This window comes from Pleurodeles waltl, chromosome 8 (genome assembly GCF_031143425.1).
Source record: "Pleurodeles waltl isolate 20211129_DDA chromosome 8, aPleWal1.hap1.20221129, whole genome shotgun sequence".
Lineage (NCBI taxonomy): Eukaryota > Metazoa > Chordata > Amphibia > Caudata > Salamandridae > Pleurodeles > Pleurodeles waltl.
Window position 1 is genome coordinate 313,205,742 of NC_090447.1, and position 22,930 is coordinate 313,228,671.

The 22,930-nt window shown below is 41.6% G+C and overlaps 1 protein-coding gene across 1 annotated transcript in view; it reads right to left on the minus strand.

The window, feature by feature from the left end:
* Positions 1–22,930, minus strand: part of CHD1L (chromodomain helicase DNA binding protein 1 like) — a 228,787-nt gene that overhangs the window by 200,822 nt on the left and 5,035 nt on the right. Inside the window, exon 2 of the mRNA XM_069204150.1 lies at positions 13,101–13,213. Coding sequence (XP_069060251.1) covers positions 13,101–13,213 — 113 coding nt within the window. The remainder of the gene's footprint in view (positions 1–13,100; positions 13,214–22,930) is intronic.

Genomic DNA, 22,930 nt, shown 5'->3' on the forward strand with positions numbered 1-22,930 from the left:
AGTATAATGGATTTGGACAATGGGCATATGCAAATTTGTAATACATGTTTTAAGGCTGATTTATGCTCTGGTGAATGAGTAAATTATGGTCTTTTGAAAGAAATTGCGGCGTTTCCTGCTTAACTCATCTGTTCAGTTTATAATCTATTTTAAATAATGAATGGAATACATTTGTTTTTAATACACTAATATTAAGCGATTGACGGGCTTCAGAGGATGAACACATATGCAAGATGTAAGTCAGTGTGTCTTTTCAATGTGTGTGTATATGTAGTAATGATGCTTTTTAAATGGGGCACAGTGCTAGTTGGCTTTGAGAAAGACAATTCTGTCGAAACGCGACAGCCGACGTGAATAAAAGTTTTGTATTACAATCCTCTTGGAGTGTGGGCGTTTCTGTGTTTTTAAAGAATACCGACTATGTGATATTTTATATTTACACACACACAAATAGTGGCAGTTACCACTAGGTAGTTATAGTTAGGACCTACTTGAGATACATATATATATATATAAATAAATATATATATATATATCATTTTTATTTTATTTTTCAACTTGCCTTTATCTTTGGCGCCAATCTTGCCACGCACTGCTAATTACCCCACAAAATACGGCAATCATGCCATCTTTCATAACATCATTGATAGTATCAATGTAATATTTGAGTAACATTTTCACAAAAAAAACCTGTGCATAGCAGGAGCAGGAGTCATAGTTACCTTAGGGAACTTTATCTATAACTGGTGAATTTCTATGGTTTGGTACGGTTAAAATGTGAGCCTAGCTATAACATCTCTGTAACGAGAGGGAGAGAGAAGGGGAGAGAGACAGAGAGAGAGAGCGAGAGAGAGAGTGTGTGTGTGTGTGCGTATTTAGCCTTACCATCACTTGATTATATATATATGTATATATAAATAAACCGTTATCTGTAAGACTAAATTTAAATTTAGGGTTTAGAGGTGGCTGGTAGTAAAGGGTGGCAAGGGTAATTTTAAGGTTTAGGGGTGGGTAGTCGCAAAGGGTGGCAAGGGAAATTTTCCAGTTTAGGGATGGGTAGTGGTATAGGGTGGTAAGAGTGAGTTTACGGTTTAGGGTGGATAATTGTACAGGGTGATAAGAGTAATTGTAGGGTTTGAGGTAGATAGTGAGAAAGGGTAAGAAGAGTAATTTTAGGGTTTGAGGGTGGGTAGTTTTAGGGATTACAGATGGGTAGTGATAAAGAGCGATACGGGTCATTTAAGGGTTTAGGGGGGAGTGGTGGTAAAGGTAAATGGAGTGTTTAGGGTGGGAAGGGGTAATGGGGGGAAGGGTTATTTTAAGGTTTGGGGTTGTTGATGGTAAAGGTAATTTTAGGGGTTGGATAGATATAAAGGCAGGTTAGGATTAAACTGAAAAATTTGAGATGTTGCCCGAATAAAAATATGCATTTAAGATTCAAATGAAATTATATATTTTATATATATATATATATATATATATATATATATATATATATATATATATATATGGAAAATGTCACTTACCCAGTGTACATCTGTTCGTGGCATGAGACGCTGCAGATTCACATGCTGTGCATATCCCGCCATCTAGTGTTGGGCTCGGAGTGTTACAAGTTGTTTTTCTTCGAAGAAGTCTTTTCGAGTCACGAGATCGAGGGACTCCTCCCCTTTCGGCTCCATTGCGCATGGGCGTCGACTCCATCTTAGATTGTTTTCCCCGCAGAGGGTGAGGTAGGAGTTGTGTATATAGTAATAGTGCCCATGCAATGGAGTAAGTATGTATGTACATAATGTGACTAAAAGTGATGTACATTTGTAAATTTGTAAATATAAGTTTTATTTTTATCAACTTAGAACGGCTACAGGCTCCCGGGGAGGTGGGAGGGCGCATGTGAATCTGCAGCGTCTCATGCCACGAACAGATGTACACTGGGTAAGTGACATTTTCCGTTCGATGGCATGTGTAGCTGCAGATACACATGCTGTGCATAGACTAGTAAGCAGTTATCTCCCCAAAAGCGGTGGTTTAGCCTGTAGGAGTTGAAGTTGTTTGAAATAATGTTCTTAATACTGCTTGTCCTACTGTGGCTTGTTGTGTTGTTAACACATCCATGCAGTAATGTTTAGTGAATGTATGAGGCGTAGACCATGTGGCTGCCTTACAGATTTCTGTCATTGGTATATTTCCTAGAAAGGCCATGGTGGCGCCTTTCTTTCTAGTGGAGTGTGCCTTTGGTGTAATAGGCAGTTCTCTCTTTGCTTTTATATAACAGGTTTGAATACACTTAACTATCCATCTGGCAATGCCTTTTTTGGATATTGGATTCCCTGCATAAGGTTTTTGGAAAGCTACAAACAATTGTTTTGTTTTGCGAATTTGTTTGGTTCTATCAATGTAATACATTAGTGCTCTTTTTATGTCTAATGTATGTAATGCTCTTTCAGCTACAGAGTCTGGTTCTGGAAAGAACACTGGGAGTTTCACTGTTTGATTTAAGTGGAACAGTGATATGACTTTTGGCAACAATTTGGGATTTGTGCGTAGAACCACTTTATGTCTGTGTATTTGTATAAAGGGTTCTTGTATGGTAAAGGCTTGTATTTCACTTACTCTTCTGAGAGATGTGATAGCTATTAGGAAGGCTACTTTCCAGGTTAAGTATTGTATTTCACAAGAGTGCATGGGTTCAAATGGTGGGCCCATGAGTCGTGTTAATACAATATTGAGGTTCCACGAAGGAACTGGTGGTGTTCTTGGTGGACTGATCCTTTTTAGACCCTCCAGAAATGCTTTTATGACTGGGATTCTGAATAGTGAAGTTGAATGTGTAATTTGCAGATAGGCCAAAATTGCTGTGAGATGTATTTTATGAAAAAGCTAACTTAGACTTTTTTAAGTGTAGTAAAACAGTGTTTTTCGCGGATGCGTGTAATGGTTGAATTTGATTATTATGACAGTAATAAACAAATCTTTTCCATTTATTTGCGTAGCAATGTCTTGTAGTAGGTTTTCTAGCCTGTTTGATGACCTCCATACATTCTTGTGTAAGGTCTAGATGTCCGAATTCTAAGACTTCAGGAGCCAGATTGCTAGATTGAGCGATGCTGGATTCGGGTGTCTGATCTGTTGTTTGTGTTGAGTTAACAGATCTGGTCTGTTTGGTAGTTTGATATGAGGCACTACTGACAGGTCTAGTAGTGTTGTGTACCAAGGTTGTCGTGCCCAAGTTGGTGCTATTAGTATTAGTTTGAGTTTGTTTTGACTCAATTTGTTTACGACATACGGAAGGAGTGGGAGAGGGGGAAAAGCGTAAGCAAATATCCCTGACCAACTCATCCATAATGCATTGCCCTTAGAGTGAGGCTGTGGGTACCTGGATGCAAAGTTTTGGCATTTTGCGTTTTCTTTTGTTGCAAATAAGTTTATTTGCGGTGTTCCCCAGCTTTGGAAGTAAGTTTGTATTATCTGGGGATGAATTTCCCATTTGTGGACCTGTTGGTGATCCCGACTGAGATTGTCGGCTAACTGGTTTTGAATTCCTGGTATGTATTGCGCTATTAGGGGAATGTGATTGTGAATCGCCCAATGCCAAATTTTTTGTGCTAAGAGACACAACTGTGTTGAGTGTGTCCCTCCATGTTTGTTCAGGTAATACATTGTTGTCATGTTGTCTGTTTTGACAAGAATGTGTTTGTGGGCTATTAGTGGTTGAAATGCTTGCAACGCTAGAAACACTGCTAGTAGTTCTAACTGATTTATATGAAGTTGTTTCTGTTGAGTGTCCCATTGTCCCTGGATGCTGTGTTGGTTGAGGTGTGCTCCCCACCCTACCATGGAAGCATCTGTTGTGATCACGTATTGAGGCACTGGGTCTTGGAAAGGTCACCCTTGGTTTAAGTTTATAGGATTCCACCATTGAAGCGAGGTGTATGTTTGGCGGCCTATCAACACTAGATCTTGAAGTTGACCCTGTGCTTGTGACCATTGTGTTGCTAGGCACTGTTGTAAGGGCTGCATGTGTAATCTTGCATTTGGGACAATGGCTATGCATGAGGACATCATGCCTAGTAGTTTCATCACTAATTTTACCTGGAACCTTTGCTTTGGGTGCATGCTTTGTATTACATTTTGGAATGCTTGTACCCTTTGTGGACTTGGAGTGGCAATCCCTTTTTTGTGTTGATTGTTGCTCCCAAGTATTGTTGTATTTGACACGGCTGTAAGTGTGATTTTTGGTAGTTCAGTGAGAACCCTAGTTTGTGAAGGGTTTCTATGACGTATTTTGTGTGTTGAAGACACCGTTCTTGCGTATTGGTCTTGATTAACCAATCGTCCAGATATGGGAATACATGTATGTGCTGTCTTCTGATATGGGCTGCCACCACTGCAAGGCATTTTGTAAATACCCTTGGTGCTGTTGTTATCCCGAATGGTAACACTTTGAATTGGTAATGTACCCCTTGGATTACAAACCTTAAGTATTTCCTGTGCGAAGGATGTATGGGTATATGGAAGTACGCATCCTTGAGATCTAATGTTGACATGTAGTCCTGTTGTTTGAGCAAGGGGATTACGTCTTGAAGTGTCACCATGTGAAAGTGATCTGATTTGATGTAAAGATTTAGTGTTCTGAGATCTAAGATGGGTCTTAGAGTTTTGTCCTTTTTGGGTATTGGAAAATACAGGGAGTAAACACCTGTTCCTTTCTGTTGATTGGGTACTAGTTCTTTAGCGTCTTTTTGCAACAACGCTTGGACTTCTAGCTGTAATAGATCCATGTGTTGTTTGGACATGTTGTGTGTTCTTGGAGGCACATTTGGTGGTAATTGTAGGAATTCTATGCAATAACCATGTTGGATAATGGCTAGGACCCACAAGTCTGTTGGTATTTCTTCCCAGTTTTGGTAAAAATCTGTAATTCTCCCCCCCACTGGTGTTATGTGTTGGGGATTTGTGACACTGAAGTCACTGTTTATTTTGAGGGGTCTTTGGGCTTTGGAACTTTCCTCTAGTTTTTGGGAACTGTCCACCTCTGTATTGTCCCCGAAAGCCTCCTCTCTGATACTGGCTCTGGTATGTGGGTCTGGTTTGTGAGGTTGAGGGTTCTGTGCTTTGGGCCCGAAACCCCCCTCTAAATTGTGTTTTCCTAAATGTGCCTCTGCTCTGTGGGGAGTAGAGCGCGCCTATGGCCGTGGCCGTATCAGTGTCCATTTTCAGCTTCTCTATAGCTGTGTCCACCTCCGGCCCAAACAACTGCTGTCCATTAAAAGGCATATTAAGCACAGCCTGTTGGATTTCGGGCTTGAATCCGGAGGTGCGTAGCCATGCGTGTCTCCGAATAGTGACCGCTGTATTCACAGTTCTTGTGGCTGTGTCTGCTGCATCCATTGCCGATCGTATCTGGTTATTCGAGATACTTTGGCCCTCTTCCACCACTTGTTTTGCACGCTTTTGGAACTCTTTGGGCAGATGTTCTATAAAGTGCTGCATTTCATCCCAATGAGCTCTGTCATATCTTGACAACAAAGCTTGGGAATTGGCAATGCGCCATTGATTGGCTGCTTGTGCTGCAACTCTTTTCCCCGCTGCATCAAACTTTTGAATTTCTTTGTAGGGTGGTGGTGCATCTCCAGAGGTGTGTGAATTAGCACTTTTACGTGCTGCGCCTACTACTACTGAGTCAGGTGTCAGTTGTTGCGTGATGTACACAGGGTCTGTAGGGGGAGGCTTGTACTTTTTCTCCACCCTAGGTGTGATGGCTCTGCCTTTGACAGGCTCTTGAAATACTTGCTTCGCGTGTTTCAACATTCCTGGTAACATTGGAAGACTCTGGTACTGACTATGTGTGGACGACAAAGTATTAAATAAAAAGTCATCCTCAATCGGTTCAGCGTGCAGTGTCACATTGTGAAAAGCAGCTGCTCTGGATACCACCTGCGTGTAAGCAGTACTGTCTTCAGGTGGTGATGGTCTCGCTGGGTAGCAGTGCGGACTATTGTCTGAAACAGGCGCATCATAGAGATCCCATGCATCTGGGTCATCCTGACTCATCCCTGTGTGCGTTGGAGACTGCATCATAGGTGGGGTAGCAATTGGTGATGGTTGCGGTGAGTGGTGTGGTGATGGTGGTGGCGAAATCCGTGGTGGAGTTACTTGTTTTCCCACCTTTGCTTGTGGTTGTTTGTCTTTGTCTTGGAAAGCAAGTTTCCTTTTCATCCTTATAGGAGGGAGAGTTCTTATTTTCCCTGTATCCTTTTGAATATGGAGCCTTCTTTGTGTATAATCTGGCTCCCCTGCTTCTAGCTCTTGTCCAAATTTATGGCCTTGCAGTTGTGCTGAAAGGCCTTGTTCCTCGGAGTAGGAGCTTGTTTTCGGCTCCGAAGCTGGATGTTTCGGTACCGAAACCTTTTCTACAGTCTTTTTCGGCTCTGAAGCCACTTTTTTTGGTTTCGGTGTTCCGATCTCTCGGTGCCGACTCATCTCGGTGCCGGTATCTCGATGTCGAGTTTGGTCGGAACCAGAGTCTCGGTGTTGAGTATGTTCTGTGCCTGTATCTCGACCGGAGTCGGATGACTTCGACACATGTGTGCCCTTTTTCGGTGCCGATGGACGGTCACCGATTTTACGGGTTAAGCCATGGCTTCATGATTTTTGCGTGAGTTTTGGCCGGGGCTGTTTTACTCACGGTTTTCGGCGTCTGCTCTGTTTCGGGCTCGTCCGAGTCCGAGTCAGCAACAGAGAAAGTCTCTTCTTCTTTGATGTCATGGTGTCCTGACGGCGCGACGCCATTTGGAGCCTTCGTGCTCTCCGGTCCCGTAGCGTTTTCTTCCACCGAAACGCCCGACAGGCCTCGCAGGTATCCTCTTTGTGTTCGGGGGACAAACACAAATTATAGACCAGATGTTGATCTGTGTAAGGATACTTGTTGTGGCATTCGGGGAAAAAGCGGAATGGGGTCCGTTCCATTAGCCTTGAAGACGCACGCGGTCGGGCCGACCAGGCCCCGCCTGGGAATCGAAGCCCCGAAGGGCTACCGGAGCTTTTCTTGATTCGGTGTCGATCTGCGTTAACTAACCCGATACCGAACGCAAACAATACCGTAGAATTTTCCGATATTTAACTAACTTTCCGAACCGAAACACGGAGCGAAGAGGAACACGTCCGAACCCGATGGCGGAAAGAAAACAATCTAAGATGGAGTCGATGTCCATGCACAATGGAGCCGAAAGGGGAGGAGTCCCTCGATCTCGTGACTCGAAAAGACTTCTTCGAAGAAAAACAACTTGTAACACTCCGAGCCCAACACAAGATTGCGGGATATGCACAGCATGTGTATCTGCAGCTACACATGCCATCGAACATATATATATATATATATATAACCTTAAAATACTTACCTGGTGTGGTAGAGGCAAGCATATGCATGATAAAGTCATCCAACCTAATAAACATACTGAGAGACAGCAGGCATATGTATGAGACCCTTGATCTCCTGTTTACTGCAGGCTCCACCACCAGCAAACGAGAGCATGTACTATTTTATACAGTCCAATTGGTGTGAGGTTTATTAAGAAAAGCATAGGCATTAAAAAAAACACACATGCAACATTGTGTGCATTGGGAAAAAAGACGTTATGAAAACAAAACAATATGCATTTATACGATAACGGTATAAAATGCAAAAGGAAGGCACTCAGCATATTCCATTTGCCAAACAACAAATGAACGTAGCTGAGTTATCCAACTTATGCTAAAGTATTGTACATATTCGAAAGCACATTCGAGGAGATCGAAGGAATGCTTGGTCAGTACATAAGCATCCAACAAAAAGTCATCCCAATAGAAGACTAAATTGAACTGTTAATCACTGCAAAGTACTGGGAGAGCGGAAATGTGATCTCAGGTGTTTTATTTCGTACGACAGGAACAACTTTCATCACCAGGTTAAGAACTTTAAAAGTAAGCGGAAATAGAAACAGAAATCTTTTGGGGAATGTATATATTTTACTATCTGTTCAGGGCCCTGGTTAAGCAGCAAATGGGTCAGGGATGCTTGCTATAAAGATATCACCATGGTATCTTCACAAGCTAATTGACCTACAAATCTTATGATTTGTAAAAATATAATGACCGCTTCTGGCATCCCAGTCGAAGGCCTTCTGAAAAGCGACCTCAAAACAAAACATGCACTTTCATGCATAAAAATGTGCCTCTAAATGAAAGGCAAAACTAAAACAGATTCTTGTAAAAGTGACTGTAGAAGCCACAAAAATGTTTTGCAGACCAAATAAGAGAGTGGTGGTGGTGGGGAGGGGTGGACAGCTTTAAAACATGCACTTTCTTGAAGTGCTTCAAAAAAAAAAAAAAAGAAAAAAAAAAAAAAAGTGCTCAAAAAGGGAGCAGTTGTGAAAGAATCACAGAGGTAGAGAAAATGCTATACAGCAAGGGAGGGACTAACTCAAGCTGGACAGCCTAAAACAAATAAAGCCAATGAACACAAGCCATGCAAATGTGAGTGACTAAAAGGAGAAGACAATGGTAAGCAAAGGGAGGAATAGATTTCTAGGTCAGCTTCCAGCCTGTCCGCAAAATGTCTTTGCGACAAGACAGCTGTGAGGTCCTGGTAGGCTTCAGCCTAAAAATGGGAAGCAGCATGTTCTGGTTTTGTAACTGTTTCATTTAGATGGCCAATAAATGGTTCAATTTGTTATTTTTATCTCCAATGACAGGCTAAAATTCAAGCAACACTGATCATTTTCACAGAGTAGCCAACACATATTTTCAATCTTTGTGACTTTTTAGCTAGACAACAACTTGAATAAGACAATTAAAAAAATTAAAACCAGTATGAAAGCTTGATCTGTAATTCCTCAAATACTTGTATCATTTTAAATTGAAAACGTACATACCTTATGTTCGCTTTTCAATGTTTTTGTGTACCCTTTTGAGTAAACCAGCCCGGTGTTCTTTATTTATATTTTTATCTATAGTCATCAAATTAGAGGCTACCTGAGGTCACCTGGAAATCCACATAAAAACCAAACTTTCACATCATGTTTGATAGACAGAGTAAGCTGTGGCCATTTTCTATCATTTTAAAGTTTGGTTATGTGGTTGCCACAAACCAGGAAAGCATGCTTGCTCAATACATTTAACTGAAGATTCTAGTGGGTTGTATAACACGCAACTTCTGCATTTGACAATAGATTACAAAAAGGGAAACTGTATAATAAAAGCTGACTGGAAATATTTATTTGTAGAGTGACCGGTTAATAAACGAAGAGATGCAAACTAATAAGCAGGCAATACAATCTACGGTCTACACCACCACTGGAAAGGACAGTCTCAACTTTCCTCTCAGTGTGCAAGAAAGCAGAATAAAGGCACCTGCTTTTGTAAAAATCGAATAGGTACATTAATCTTAAAACACGTCCAATAAAACAAAGACTCCAGCAATGTTCGTGTATGCAAAAAATTAGCCCTTTTTTACGAAAAGCAAATAAGCCTTACCCTTATCAAGCAAACAGAAAATAGCTTGATTGATTCTACATGACAAACAGCTATACCCTCTGGATGTCGATATGAACGAGCAGTTTAGAACATTCCGGTAGAGGAATTATAATCCTGAATATCTAATGATGTTGTGGGTGCTGTAGTTGAAGGTTGGGGAACTGAAATGGTTGGCAACAGTTAAGAAAAGATGCAGCTCAGGGAGATTTATTTATTGTGGATGGCTCTATTCCCAAGATCAGAACTCTGAATTGATTGAAAGTGTCTGCCCTCTTCATAGGCTATGCTTTAATACAGTGTTAGCACCATTCTTGCTGGAAAAAGAATAATAAGGGCTCCCTCGAGCACCAACCGACTAGCAGTCGATTTCCACTGCATCATCCTCCATAAAATTATACCTGGAAGTGTAATGCTTCTGCATGCCCGGAGACACGGTGAGCAAGCAGACACCTGCATGCATGTACACATCAGAAGATGCTTGTAGACGAGCAGGGAGAATTATATGTCACGCTTTTTTGGGTCTTCATTCTTTAATCCTCTCCTCTTAATTAGACCCTTTTGAAAGATATCACTCAGGCAGCTATTGGGCTTATGCAGTTTGATTTGTATTGGAATTACAACCCCAATGTCACAACAGTGGTGTTTTAGGGGGGAAGTTGGAAACTGTAGAAACTGTAGAACCAGGACTCAGCCTTCCAATTTGGCCAAATTGCATTGGCTTAGGAAACCAAATTTTGAATTTCTATCTCCATTTTCTGATCAAGCTTGAGAGTATTCAGAATCATCCAATAGCTGTTAGTACGACTATGGTTATAAAACAAAATCTAAAAGGTTCATATTGGTAAAGCTCCAAAAGCTTATTTGTTAAAATGGTATTTCAATCGCAAAATATTTGTACTAATGGTACCTGCCTAAAGTATAGCAAAATACAGAGATGTCCACTGAAGGCCCGAAAATCTAAATGGGAAATCAATACAGTGCAAAGTAATCTTTTCTCCATTTCAGTATTGACCAGCTTTTCTGGTACAATGTAAAATTCTGAAATTTACATTATTTTTCAAATATTTCTTGAAATGAACTCATATCTTTGGTACATTAGTCTTTAGATCTAATCTAATTTTGTCACTAACATTAGTTAATATTATTTTTTAAATGAAATATGCCAATAAATGCCCTCTCAAAATACTGTTGCTGACTTCAAAAATTGGTGCATCATTTATGCGTAATGTGCTCATTCATATTTAAAACCTTTAAAGCGCATCAACGCAGATATGTCCCATTGCATTTCAGATGTTGCTTCTATTTGGACTCCAACACAAAGAATGCTCATTGCACAAATAAGGTTGGAGACCCCACTGCTCTAGTTAGTCCCTGGGTTGGTGTGTTCACTTGCACAATATCATGGAATTCACTTGCACAATATCATGGAATATATAATCAATCAATCAACCTGGATTTATAAAGCACAAACTAATCACCTGAAAGTGTATCCAGGTGCTGCGTTCATGTTGTGCTGAGTCAAAAAGCCATGTCTTGAGTACGTTCATTCGAACTCTTTGGCAATGCTGAAAAATTCCTTGCTGTGGTTGGAGCTGGATTCGATGCTGGGTGCCTGGGTGCTGTTCTTCATGTCCCTTAGGTGTTGGTGTTATATATTGAGGGCTGATTTCAAGGGGACTCAATCTGTGGGATCTTCGCTGATGTGTCAATTTCTTTCTAGTCTTTTGCAGCTGGTAATCAAGGGGAGAAATTCTGGACGGTCTGTTCGAGGTTGGATGCAGAGTCAGACTGGGTGGTGTTGAGGACATATTTCCATTGGATCTTGGTTATTTTGTTCAAATTGCGATGAGAGGAGCTGGGGGGCATAGGTGTGGTGCATGGGGGTCCTGTGATGGTGAAGTGGACGATGGAGTGGTCAGTCAGGTGAGTTCAGTGACATGACTGTATTTGACTCTGTTGCTTGTCATGAAGATCGAGACAAGCGTGTGCCTGGCACTGCATGTGGGGCCAGTGACTAGTCAGGTGAGGCTGATGTTGCTTATGCTTACTAGAAAATAACAAAATCAGCCACAGACAAAAGCTACAAAGTGCAGAAACAGAGCACAGCAAGCAGGGGAGCAGACACAGGGCCCTGCTCAATGGGGTTGCGCTGCGACCTCCCTTAAGTATGTCCTGGGAAGTAAGCGTGGCAGACGGAAGGGAGAAAACAGCAGAAGCGGTGCAAAATACAAAATAATACAAAATACACAAATAATCAGGCAAAGGAAACCACAAAATCAGGCGCAGGCACCACCAACAAAGTGCAGAACCAGAGCACAGCAGACAAGGAAGCAGACATGGTGACCTGCTTAACGGGATCATGCTGCAACCTCCATTAAGCTGGTCCTGGGAGGAAGCAAATAGCGGGTGGAGGGGGGGGGGGGAATAAAATCCATAATAATACAAAATACAAAAATAATAAGGCAGAAACAACAACATCAGGCACAGGCAACAAAGTGTGATAACAGAGCACAGCAGGAAGGGAAGCGAACACAGCGACCTGCTCACAAATACAAAGACTACAGATAAATGGGAATTTAAGGTGACTAAGGACTTGATTTGTAAATCCCAATCCTGATGCAACATTATCAAGGTCTTCCTTTGTTCTTAGGTCATGACAGTGTTTTGTAAGAATACAAGGGCACACAGATAAGCGGGTAATATATGCAGTTAATAACCATGTATATCACTTAGTTTTCCCATTCTTCTTTGTATCACAATAGCAGAGACTGCAGAATCTCTAAGTCCATCTTTGCTCACACTATTTCTTTTTTTTACTATATATGTTGAAAGCAACATAGATAAATAGATATCCAAGGAAACTTGATGCCTGTGGGCTAATTGAATCTATCTGACTACCATATGCTGTCATAAGAGACTCTCTTCTTAGTGTCCAAGTTGGCTGTTTCTCTCACAGTATGATTTGCTGCACGCCTGGTTTGCGGTCATACTATATCTAGAATATGTGTAAGAATGTACAACAGCACAGATAAATGGCAATGCCACCTTATTGTCGTACTAAGAAACAGTACTTTAAACAGTTTGCTACACAATCTTATAACAAAGTAAGTTTAAAATCCTAATCTATATATTCATTATTCAGACTATAAAAAGTCAAATCTATCGGCGTTTTTAAATGCTTCTTTCTTACAGGTTCATTCAATGCCTCCTTCGTTCATTGTACTCAACCTTACAACAGCCATGTTGCTCCTTTAGGAATGTATACAAACTAAACAATAAAGCTGAAATTAGAAACTTTAGCTTGCCTATTGAAAATATGACAGCATAGGAGAAAAATAATGACTTCTAAGCCTCACCATACAATACTGATCATTATGGAAAGTGAAAAGATGAAGTTCGGGTTGCACCTACTGAACAGCTAAACTATCTAGTCTTAGTTAAAAAGCAATAGAAATTAGATAAAACACATCTATTTAATCAAATAAAGTCAAGATTATTTACTTGGCCTGTTCCAAAATGGTAAGTAGACTAGCTTCAAATAAAATATAAAACATTTTCTTTTAACCCACTGAGAAATCACAACTTACCTGACAAGTCTTCCCAAGACCCATCTCGTCACCTAGAATGCATCCACGCTGATTTTTGACACGCTGAGATAACCAATTGACTCCATCGAGTTGATAGGGGCGCAGCTGAATGCCTAAGGTATCAGCAAGATAATACTGTAAATGTGAGGTCACACTAACAGAGTAGGGTGCAGTTGCAATTCCAGTAAAAAAAATATATATATGTAATTAAACAGTGTCACTTGTACACTACACACAGTTTGAGCACAGGAAGGCCAGGGGCATCACGTGTATTGCTTACTGTCATGCACTCAAAATAAGCATTCTCACCAAAAAAGTTCTAGTGAGGTACGATATGCCTTAATATTGTTTTTTCAATATCCATTAGGGAAGAGGGAGAGAGACAAATGAATTTGAAGTCAATCAGTGCATGGTAAACAACCAGAAACCTTGATCATCACCTTGACATCAAGGTGATGGTATTTTCATGACAGAAAAGACTCCATCAAGTTGGATAACAAAAACACAAGGGTAGGTCTTAGGGATTTTTGAAAGCTGATATGGAATATCATCCAGTGACTCTGGGACGGCTTCTAAAGTAATCCTGTGTGACCTGGGTACTCAAGGGATATATCAGGAATGTCATTGTATAGATTGATAATGGCTTTCCTCAGGTAGAACGCAAAAGCTTTATTTTCATGTCTCTCTTGAATTTGTGGTTTTCCATCTCCTTTACATAAAGGTCATCAATATTTAATCCAAGCTAGAAGGATGCCTCTGTCAGCGCATCTCCAGCAAATGGCCTTAGCAGTGGGCCATTCCTGTATGGGCCTGTTTGGACACAGGAATAGCAGTGGGGTAGAAACCCTGCCAAAGTCATATGAAGGCAACTGTTTAAATCTGAGAACTATGAGTACAACAACGCTACATTAATATTTGAAGTTGTTAAGTCAGTGCAATGGACTGAGATACTCTGTGCAAATAAAGGCCCCTGACTTACGCCGAATGCGCCTCTAACTTACACCTTACTTCTTGTCTATGCTTATACCATCACGCTTGCTTTTTTAAAAAACGTGAAAGTCGCATGAACATGGTCCTATCTGTCTTTCAATTATCCTTTGCATATGTCTCCAATATGGTTAATACCTAATGTCTGAACTGCCACTACCTAACACCCATAAACAAATAATACTTACATCTACTAAATTGTACTATTGTGTTTCACCACAAATACCACTTGCCTAACTGTGCTTCCTACATATCCTACCATCATGCTAATGGAAGGACCATCACAAAAAGAGGCCTGAGTGGGAATTATGTCTGGGGTCTCGAAGTTTCCAGAGCCCTGTTTTCCTTAATCACCATTTGATTTGCAGGATGTAATTGCAAGTAAGCCTACCATCTTCACTAAGAATGAGGCAGCTAACATGGTCCCAAAAGTAAATGGCAATAGACGTCATGTTTTCTCTTTCCATGGAGTACACGTTTTAAAACCTATGAATATGAATATGTTCCTTATGGCAGATGGCAGCAACAAGACTGCCTCATGTTAAGTTTTTACTCCATCCTCACAATATTGTCTGGTAAGTCTGCCTACTTCCCACATCCCTCTATCCTCCTCTTCTTATGCCTTACACTCCACAAATCCTCAAGCTTTCATGGCTGACGCCACTACCCCACCCCATCAATTATCTATACCCAATCACATTTTCATCCTACTGCTGGACCTGGCTCCTTCTGCAGGGTCATCACCAAACTTCTTGCCTTTCTCCTCCTATTTTTTCTATTATCGTTTTTGTTGGCCTTATGCACTTTACCACTGCTAACCAGTGCTAAATTGCCTTTGCAGTCTCCCATGGTTTGATTGGCAAATACCCAATTGGCATATTTGATTTACTTGGGAGTTCCTTGGAGAGTGGAATAACATACTGGAGCCTTCAAATTAAATGCGACCAGTGGGCCTGCAGCCCTTTTTGTGCCACCCACTTAAGTAGCCCTCCTAAACATGTTCCAGGTCTGCCTTTGGAGCCTGAATGCAGTGTTACACTTCCATGTCAACTTGGCATTTAACACACCTCACTAAGCCTCAAACTACCCTTTGATTACATATGTCACCCATAAGGTATGCCAAACGTAAGCGGTATGTAGCCTACAGGACAGGGTGCTGTGTAATTAAAAGGTAAAACATGGGTTTTTAAGTTTTACATGTCCTGGTAGTGAAAAACTCCCATGATTGTTTTTCACTACGAGGTCTGCTCCTGTCACAGGATAACATTGGGGATTCCTCCTTATATTTAATAAGCTGTAATTCCTAATTGGGAGGAGGTAGATCTGTCATGTTTAGTACTAATGGAATTGTGATAAATCTTGCTTAATGGCAACGTCGATGTATTGCTGCAATTTTGAAAATGCCACGTTTAGAAACCTTGCATTTTCCGCTCTTAGCCCTGTGTGCCTGCAGCCTGTTTCTGAATGCACATTTGGGTTGGGTGACAGCTTGGTTTTGTGAATGCCCTCTGGACAGCCACACATAAAGGAAGCTTAAGAGTGACCCGATGGGCTATCCTGGGAGTATGGGAGGGAGGAGCTGGGCACAGCTTTACTCATACACCTAAATAGGCTGTGTCCTGTAGTGAGTCTGGAGCCAAGGCAGGAAAGGAGGGCCTCAGTGTACTTCAAAGATCCTTCTTTGAAGTCTCCCCCACTGCAATCGTACGACTGAGTATAAGACCTGGACCTCAGATCCTACCACTTCAGTACACTTCTGGACCTGTGATACTCTGCCGGGAAGAAGTACTACCACTCTGCTAAACTCCTAATCTGCTGGGCTCCTGCCTTGCTGTGCTGGTATGCTGCCCTCTTGCCTGGGAGTGATAAGGACTAGACCTATATCTTTCCAGCCTAAAACCCAGAGTGACTCCAAGGGCCGGCTGACTGGTCACCTTATCTGAAGTTTCAGGGACATAAAAGACTTCCAACTAACCTACGTCTGCACCTGGACCCTGTGACATGCGAGTCTGCCCTGTCAAGTGGTGCCACTCCAGTCCTGGACCCTTGGAAGTGGGCCTCAGGTTCTTCCTTCCGCAGAAGTGACGCATCGCCTTCAAGCCCACCACATCTTGGAACTGACGCATCGCCGCTGTTGTGTAGAGAAAATTGATGCATCACTCCGGCTGCGGGGATTGACGCCCATGCTCCATCGTGGTCGGTCTGATATCCCTGGTTGGCGCTTCTTGCTTCTAAGGGCTATTTTACAGTTAATTATTAAACAATTCATAACTCAAGTTCTACTTGTTGGATTTTTGTCATGTTGGTCTTGATTTATTCATTAATTTAAGTTCTATTTCTCTAACCAGGTGTGGTATCTTTTTGTGTGATGTCTTCACTGTTTTACTTTATGAAGTGTTGCACAAATACTTTACATACTGTCTTTAAATTAAGCATGAATGCTTTGTGCCAATCTACTGGAGGGTGAGCACAGGTTAACTTATGGTTTGCCTGACACTTAGCCTGACTAGGACTGTGGTTCCTGCTTGATCAGGGCATATACCTCTGCCAACCAGAAACCCAGCTTCTAAAACCAACTCACAACAAAGTATTCAGACATTCATCATATATCATCTGATCTCATGGGAAACCAACTGAATGTCATATTTGCATCAAGATATCTATCCTTCTCCAAACTCACACTAACCCTTCTCCTTCTAATCATTCACTTTAACATTCCCCCATCACTCCTTTCCCCAAATGTTTGATTTAATAATGTAGTAAAACAATGTTTGTAGTCATATTATCCTCAAAGGGCAATCACAGCCATTGCTGCATTACCACAATCTTGAATATGTCCATGAATTTCTAATCTCAAATCCAAAATCCCAGCAGCTCTACATAAATGGCACAAGAACATGACTGCTATTAACTCAGAGGAATACAAACTTAAACCACAGTATTTGTTGTCCTCAACAATTCAAACTCTTTATATTTTCAATACCTTATTACTTCACTTGACAACCCATCCAAAATGTTCGGCAAGCAAAATTAATAACCTGATCTATCCTCCATATCCACATATAAATTATCCACCTGTAACAACAAACAGCTTTGCCACCTACTTTGCTTCAAACATTACTACTATAAGCAAAATGAAGACTACACTACTTACAGCTCCACCACCCTCCTTGTTCATATTCATCTTGCCCCAATTCCTCTCAATTACAATTTAACACTTGCCACACTATCCTCAACAGAACTCATCTCAATAATTAAACCATCCAACCCATCCTGTGACTGTTAATCTTCTAAGTCTTCAAATCATTCAACCTTATGCCACTGTTGTACAGTTATTTTAGCCATATTTCAGAAATGTTTTTTTAGCTAACTAGGCCTGGCGCTGTGCACTCTAACCCAGTTACATTTTGTTCAGCATTGCTTTATTTTTCCAGCAATAGCCACATTTGCGGTGCTGTTTTATTTACTCTATCTCATTGTCCTTTTGTCTACGAAAGCATTACGTTGTTAGTAGGACATTTATTTCACTCTGAGCTTTCTCCAAGGCTACAGTCAGATAGGGTTGCCAACAAACATGGTATGCTGTGTCTCCAACATTCACTGAAAAAACACACACTCGTATGTAGGGACCATTTCTGAGAATGTCAGCTTTTTCATTTAAAAAACACTCCTTTGTCCTCAACACGTTAGAGGGAGATTCCAGCCAGATGACCACACCTATATGCTGATTGCAGATTGCTTTGCTGCAGCTACTTGCTTAGACGACCAAACCCGTGATCCACATGGGGACTGTGTCTCTTTAGACTACAGGCTTCTTTCTCCAGGTATAAGGGATGATGTTCTCCCAGGGGGAAACCTGAAAGGTGTATTAGGCATATTATGCTGTGCTTAAACACAGTGTAGGCATGAGGACTATAGACCACTCCTATTGACAGTATGGTAGGATTGTTTTTGTGTTTCACTCTTTTAGTCACATGCTTGCTTTTATTGTGTTTTATCATCCTACTAATTGCAATCCATGCTATTTTACCTAAGAAACAGTTAATTCAATAAATCGTTATTGAACTACATTCTGCCTCTGTTGTCTTTATCTATGCAAGACTTTGGTAACTGAGAAAAAGGGATGAGATATGATTGACCATGATTCCCCCGAGGAGTCTTTTTTGTCATGGGCCCGGTTGCCATAATCATCTCGGACAGAGAAGAGTCGATGCTAGTTAGCCGCAGAACCCGGATTAGGCCGACAGGTGTCATATGGTGTGGAATTGTACTCAGTATCCACAATCCATGTGACGGTACCGCCCAAATCCAGTAGCCTCATTGGCATAATGAGAACCGATGCGATACCACCAAATCCAACATTTTCTCAGTCTGACTTCTCTCTGTAACTGCTCTTTCACATCAGAAACAAAACCACCTTGCTTCAAATCTGAGTGGTTCTGTCTGTTGTAAAGAAACCTAATGCTGATCCCTTGCTCTCCAAGATACTGGAGCAACTAGTCTTGAATAGCCTTACCTTTCATTTTGTCTTCAACAACCTGTTGAAATTTGGTTATCATACCTTAATTTCCACAGAAATAGCACTATCCAAATTTATCACAATCCCTCTTCACAACTGACTTTCCTCTATTGTTATACTTTTAGTGTATCTACAACCTTCGAAGCTGTCAACCACCCAATTCTACACTAAGCATCACTGGTTTAGCACACAAGTGTCTCACCTTTTACATCTCCATTACTCACTCTCAGTTACCTGAAATTCTAACACCAGCCATCTACCAGTAGCTGTTACTCAAGGCTCTGTTCTAAGCCTTTTTTTTTTTTTCAGTCTGCAAGTCTTCACTCAATGGCCTTCCCTTCTCATTTAGATTCTCCTATCACCTTTGTGGCCATAGCATTCAAGTCTTTCTATTTTCCTATGTTAGATACCACTTACAGTCACATATGAAAACATTAATCACTGCTATCAGACATTGGATAGCTCTAGCGATTAATATTGAACTCCTCTCAAACCAAAGCACTATACATTCCCTCAACAACAGCACCCATCTCTCTTACTGAAGCAATACATTTTCCCACAACACTATAAAATTCACTTCCTCTGCCAGAAACCTTAGGGGTTCACTTCAACCCATCCATGAAAATGGACATCTTCACTAGCCTCTTTCCCTTCCCGCCAGCATCAACAGAGCAAGCTAGAAGAGCTAGAAGCCATTTGCTTCCAGTGCCGAGGCAAGAAGAAGGTACGTTTTCCTCCTGGGAAGTGTTTAGGGGGGTGCAAAGAAGCACAGCGGGAAAGAGTTTTTCCTTTGCAATGCATTCCTGCAGCACTTTAGTGGGTGGAGCCGCTATCGGGCAGCAGGAATGTGCAGGGGAGCGGCCTCTTGAGCAAGGGTTGCTCCTAACATAATGGGCATTGATTTAACCATTTTCTGTCCCACCGGGACAGATCGGCCATAGTTTTAGGCCCATCTGTCCCCAAGGAGTGCAGAAAGTCACTAGGCACCAGGGAATTTATTTATGTATATGTTGGGGACCAGCCCCTTGAGCCAGGGTTGCTCCCATTGTGAGAAAATACTTTTGGCCATTTTCTGACCCCCCATGTGCCCCCACGAAGGGTAGAAAGCCAATAGACACCAGGGATTTTCTTTTTTATATTTTGTAGAGCGTCCCCTTGGGCAAGAGTCTCTCCCAATATTTTGGGCATTTTGCTGTCCCCTCTGGTGGCAGATTGGCAATATTTTTAGGCCCATCTGCCCCAAAGGGGGCAGAAAACCACTCGACACCAGGGACATTTTCTGTGTATTTGTGTGTGAACTGGACTTCAGCTGGTGTTTGGCTGGATGTGTGTGTACTGGCATTTAGATGACGGTGTGAGTGGACGGGTGATGGTGTGTTTGAACTAGGGATTTAGCTGGTGGTGTGTGTGGACTGGCTTCTGGCTGGCAATGTGTGTGGCTGGCATTTGGATGATGGTGTGAATGAAGAGGTGTTTGGCTGGTGTAAGGGTCACACCCCTCTAGGATCTTATAAAATAAGTATGCAAATTTGGAATGGATTGCTTATGTTCACAAAACTTTATCGAGGCCTAAGCGGGGAACTATCCCAAATAGCTAAAAAAAAGAAGGCTACGCACTGGGAGGCGGGAAGGCCTAGAGGCGAAGGGGTTAAAATGTTTCTGATTGAAACAGCAGTGCTCTCAAATAAATAAATAACAGAGAAATGATTTCCAAGTCTCCAGATGTGAAAGGGGTATTCCAAAGATGAAATTGCTACAATGGTGAGTTGGACAAAATGTTCTGAACCTACCTGGGTGGTAGTTGTTGGGTAACAGTGCTTTAAGTGGTCAAATAGTATGTGGCACAACCAACCATGGATGTGTGGATTTTACAAAGAATCTTAAATTATTATAACTATTAACTAGTGGCCAGCAGAGTGACCTAAGGGCAGGAGTGATATGGTCACTGCATCTTAGTCCAAATATATGGCAAGCTGCATTGTGTTGGACTTTTTTCTATTTGTCAACGTTTTCTCCGGGGAAGAATTATTAGGAATGCTGTTGACAGTGTAATCAGTGAGTGGGAATAAAATCTCATATTAACAATAATTTGTGGAAAGAACCCTTGGTGTTTCCATTCTTTTGATGGATTTAGAGAAATTTGATTATAAAGCAAGACACTTAGGTTGCATACCTCCACAGCTGGTATTAGGTGTTAGATCACATATTCACATATTCACATCAAGCAAAGAGAATGGTGGAGGGTGCATGGTGATCATGAGTGCTCTTTGCAGTACATAATGGACCACCTGCTGTTCAAGTGGAGCCAGATTGATAGCATCCTTCGCAAGGAATCCCCCAAGCAGTTACCCATACGATGAACAGGCCACCTACTTTATTGCATCTTCGCACTTTAACTTCAAACATTCCTTACTCCTGATTCCCTTAACTGTGTTTTTTTCCCATTTTTGAAAGGTTGTCCTTATGAACTATTGATAGTATGGCTGAGTGGGGACATGGACACGTAAGAAAAGGCAGGTGTAGCAGGCCCTGTACACACTCCGACGACTTGGTGCCACACGTCTCTACTCGGCTCGTCAGGTTTTTACTACAGGCTTATCAGGGCCTGCTACACCTGCCTTTTCTTACGTGTCCATGACCCCACTCAGCCATACTATCAATAGGCCCACTCCTAGAAGCCTTGATGAAGTCACCTGTGTGACGAAACACGTGTTGGCTGTATCTCGTTGATGGCACAATGATTTCTAGCATCTACAAATAAAGACACCATCTGCAAACAAGACCTGAGACTCCATTCAACTTTTTCACTTCAACAACATACTATCAGGGATACTTATCCCTGCCACACTATTGAACTTTACATCCTGTGTGCTGTGGCCATCTTGTACAATTCTGTCCTTGGGTACTCTGTCACCCGGTTTTGTGCCTATTGGGTAGTAAGGCACTGGGCCAGGCTGCACCAGACTCTACGTTTACTTGGATACTTGTCTAAAATTATTGTTTTACTGCTTAGATGTGCGGCCCCTTTCACCATTAGTACCCTAGTGTGTTTTTTTCTAGTTTTCAACCACCTCTTCCAATTCCCTATGTTTGGGGGTAAGTTGAGGAAGTATGAGGCCTAAGGTTTGAGGATTATGATCACTGAGCATAGTATCTTGAATATTATAAACAGATACATAAGGAAGAAGATTGTTAGAAAGTAGAATAAAATCAATTATCGTGTTGGCATGCCTACCATTAAAAGTGGGTTTCAATTGTAGTTTACCATGGGTCAGACTACTGCACAGGATGAGGTCAAAACTAAATAAGGCTTCGTTCAACAAGTTGCCTAAGTTATTATGTGTGAAGTGGAGTGGGTCATCGTCTCCGCCAGAGAAGTAAGGGCAGAGACCCTTAATCATTTGAGGGCACAGATATGTATTAAAGTCACCACCCCACACAATGTGAGACTGTTTATGTGAAGAGTTGCAAGCTCGGTCTAGATCTTCCTGTAGGAGGTTGAGTACTGATCGGAAGTCTTGATGAGGTATGTTGTTATAAAAATAAATGACCACCAATTGTACAGTGTTTTGTAAGTCACATGTTTATCACCTGGTAGAACGTATTAGAAATTAAAACAATGTCCTTGATTATGTCGCACTTATTAGAAATAAAGGTGCATAGGCCACCCTTAGCCCTGCCCCGTGCAGAAGGAACAGCAGGGGTGTGTAATGTCCTGTAGCCATTTATGTGAATCGGATTCACAGACCAGGTCTCTTGAAGGCACACCCAGGGAAAACGTTGAATGTATTCTAACCAAACCTCGTTCTCCACTTTGGATCGAAGACCTGCCACATTCCAAAATAAAAATGAGAAATGCTCTCTCTGCGATTTGGTGCCCTGCCCCACGGGGAACTTGTAGGTCGCCTGAGTTTTCCTTGGAATGATGTTGCTTTCTTTGCATGCAAAAGAAGTCAATACACATTGTTTTGGGGGGCCACTTGGAGGCGATTTGTCTTTGGAAAATTGTCTAAAGAAGGGTTCCATGTCCAGCCGATCTTCTCCAAAGTCTGCTGCCAGGCTGTCAACACCCAGTGGGACGGGGACTAATGCTTCTATGGTATACATGGACCTGAGAAGTTCCTTATCAGATGATAGTCAATCTGTGTCTTCCAGGCTGAGTCCCTGGAATCTATTCGCAGTGGGGATCATATATTGGGTCTCAGGCCTGCTGATCTGTTCCCCAAAATGAACGCCAGGACCATTATGGCCTGTAGAACTCGTATAAAAAAAAAAACAAAGGAAGCAGGACAATACCATGATCAGTAATCTGCTGTGGACTTAA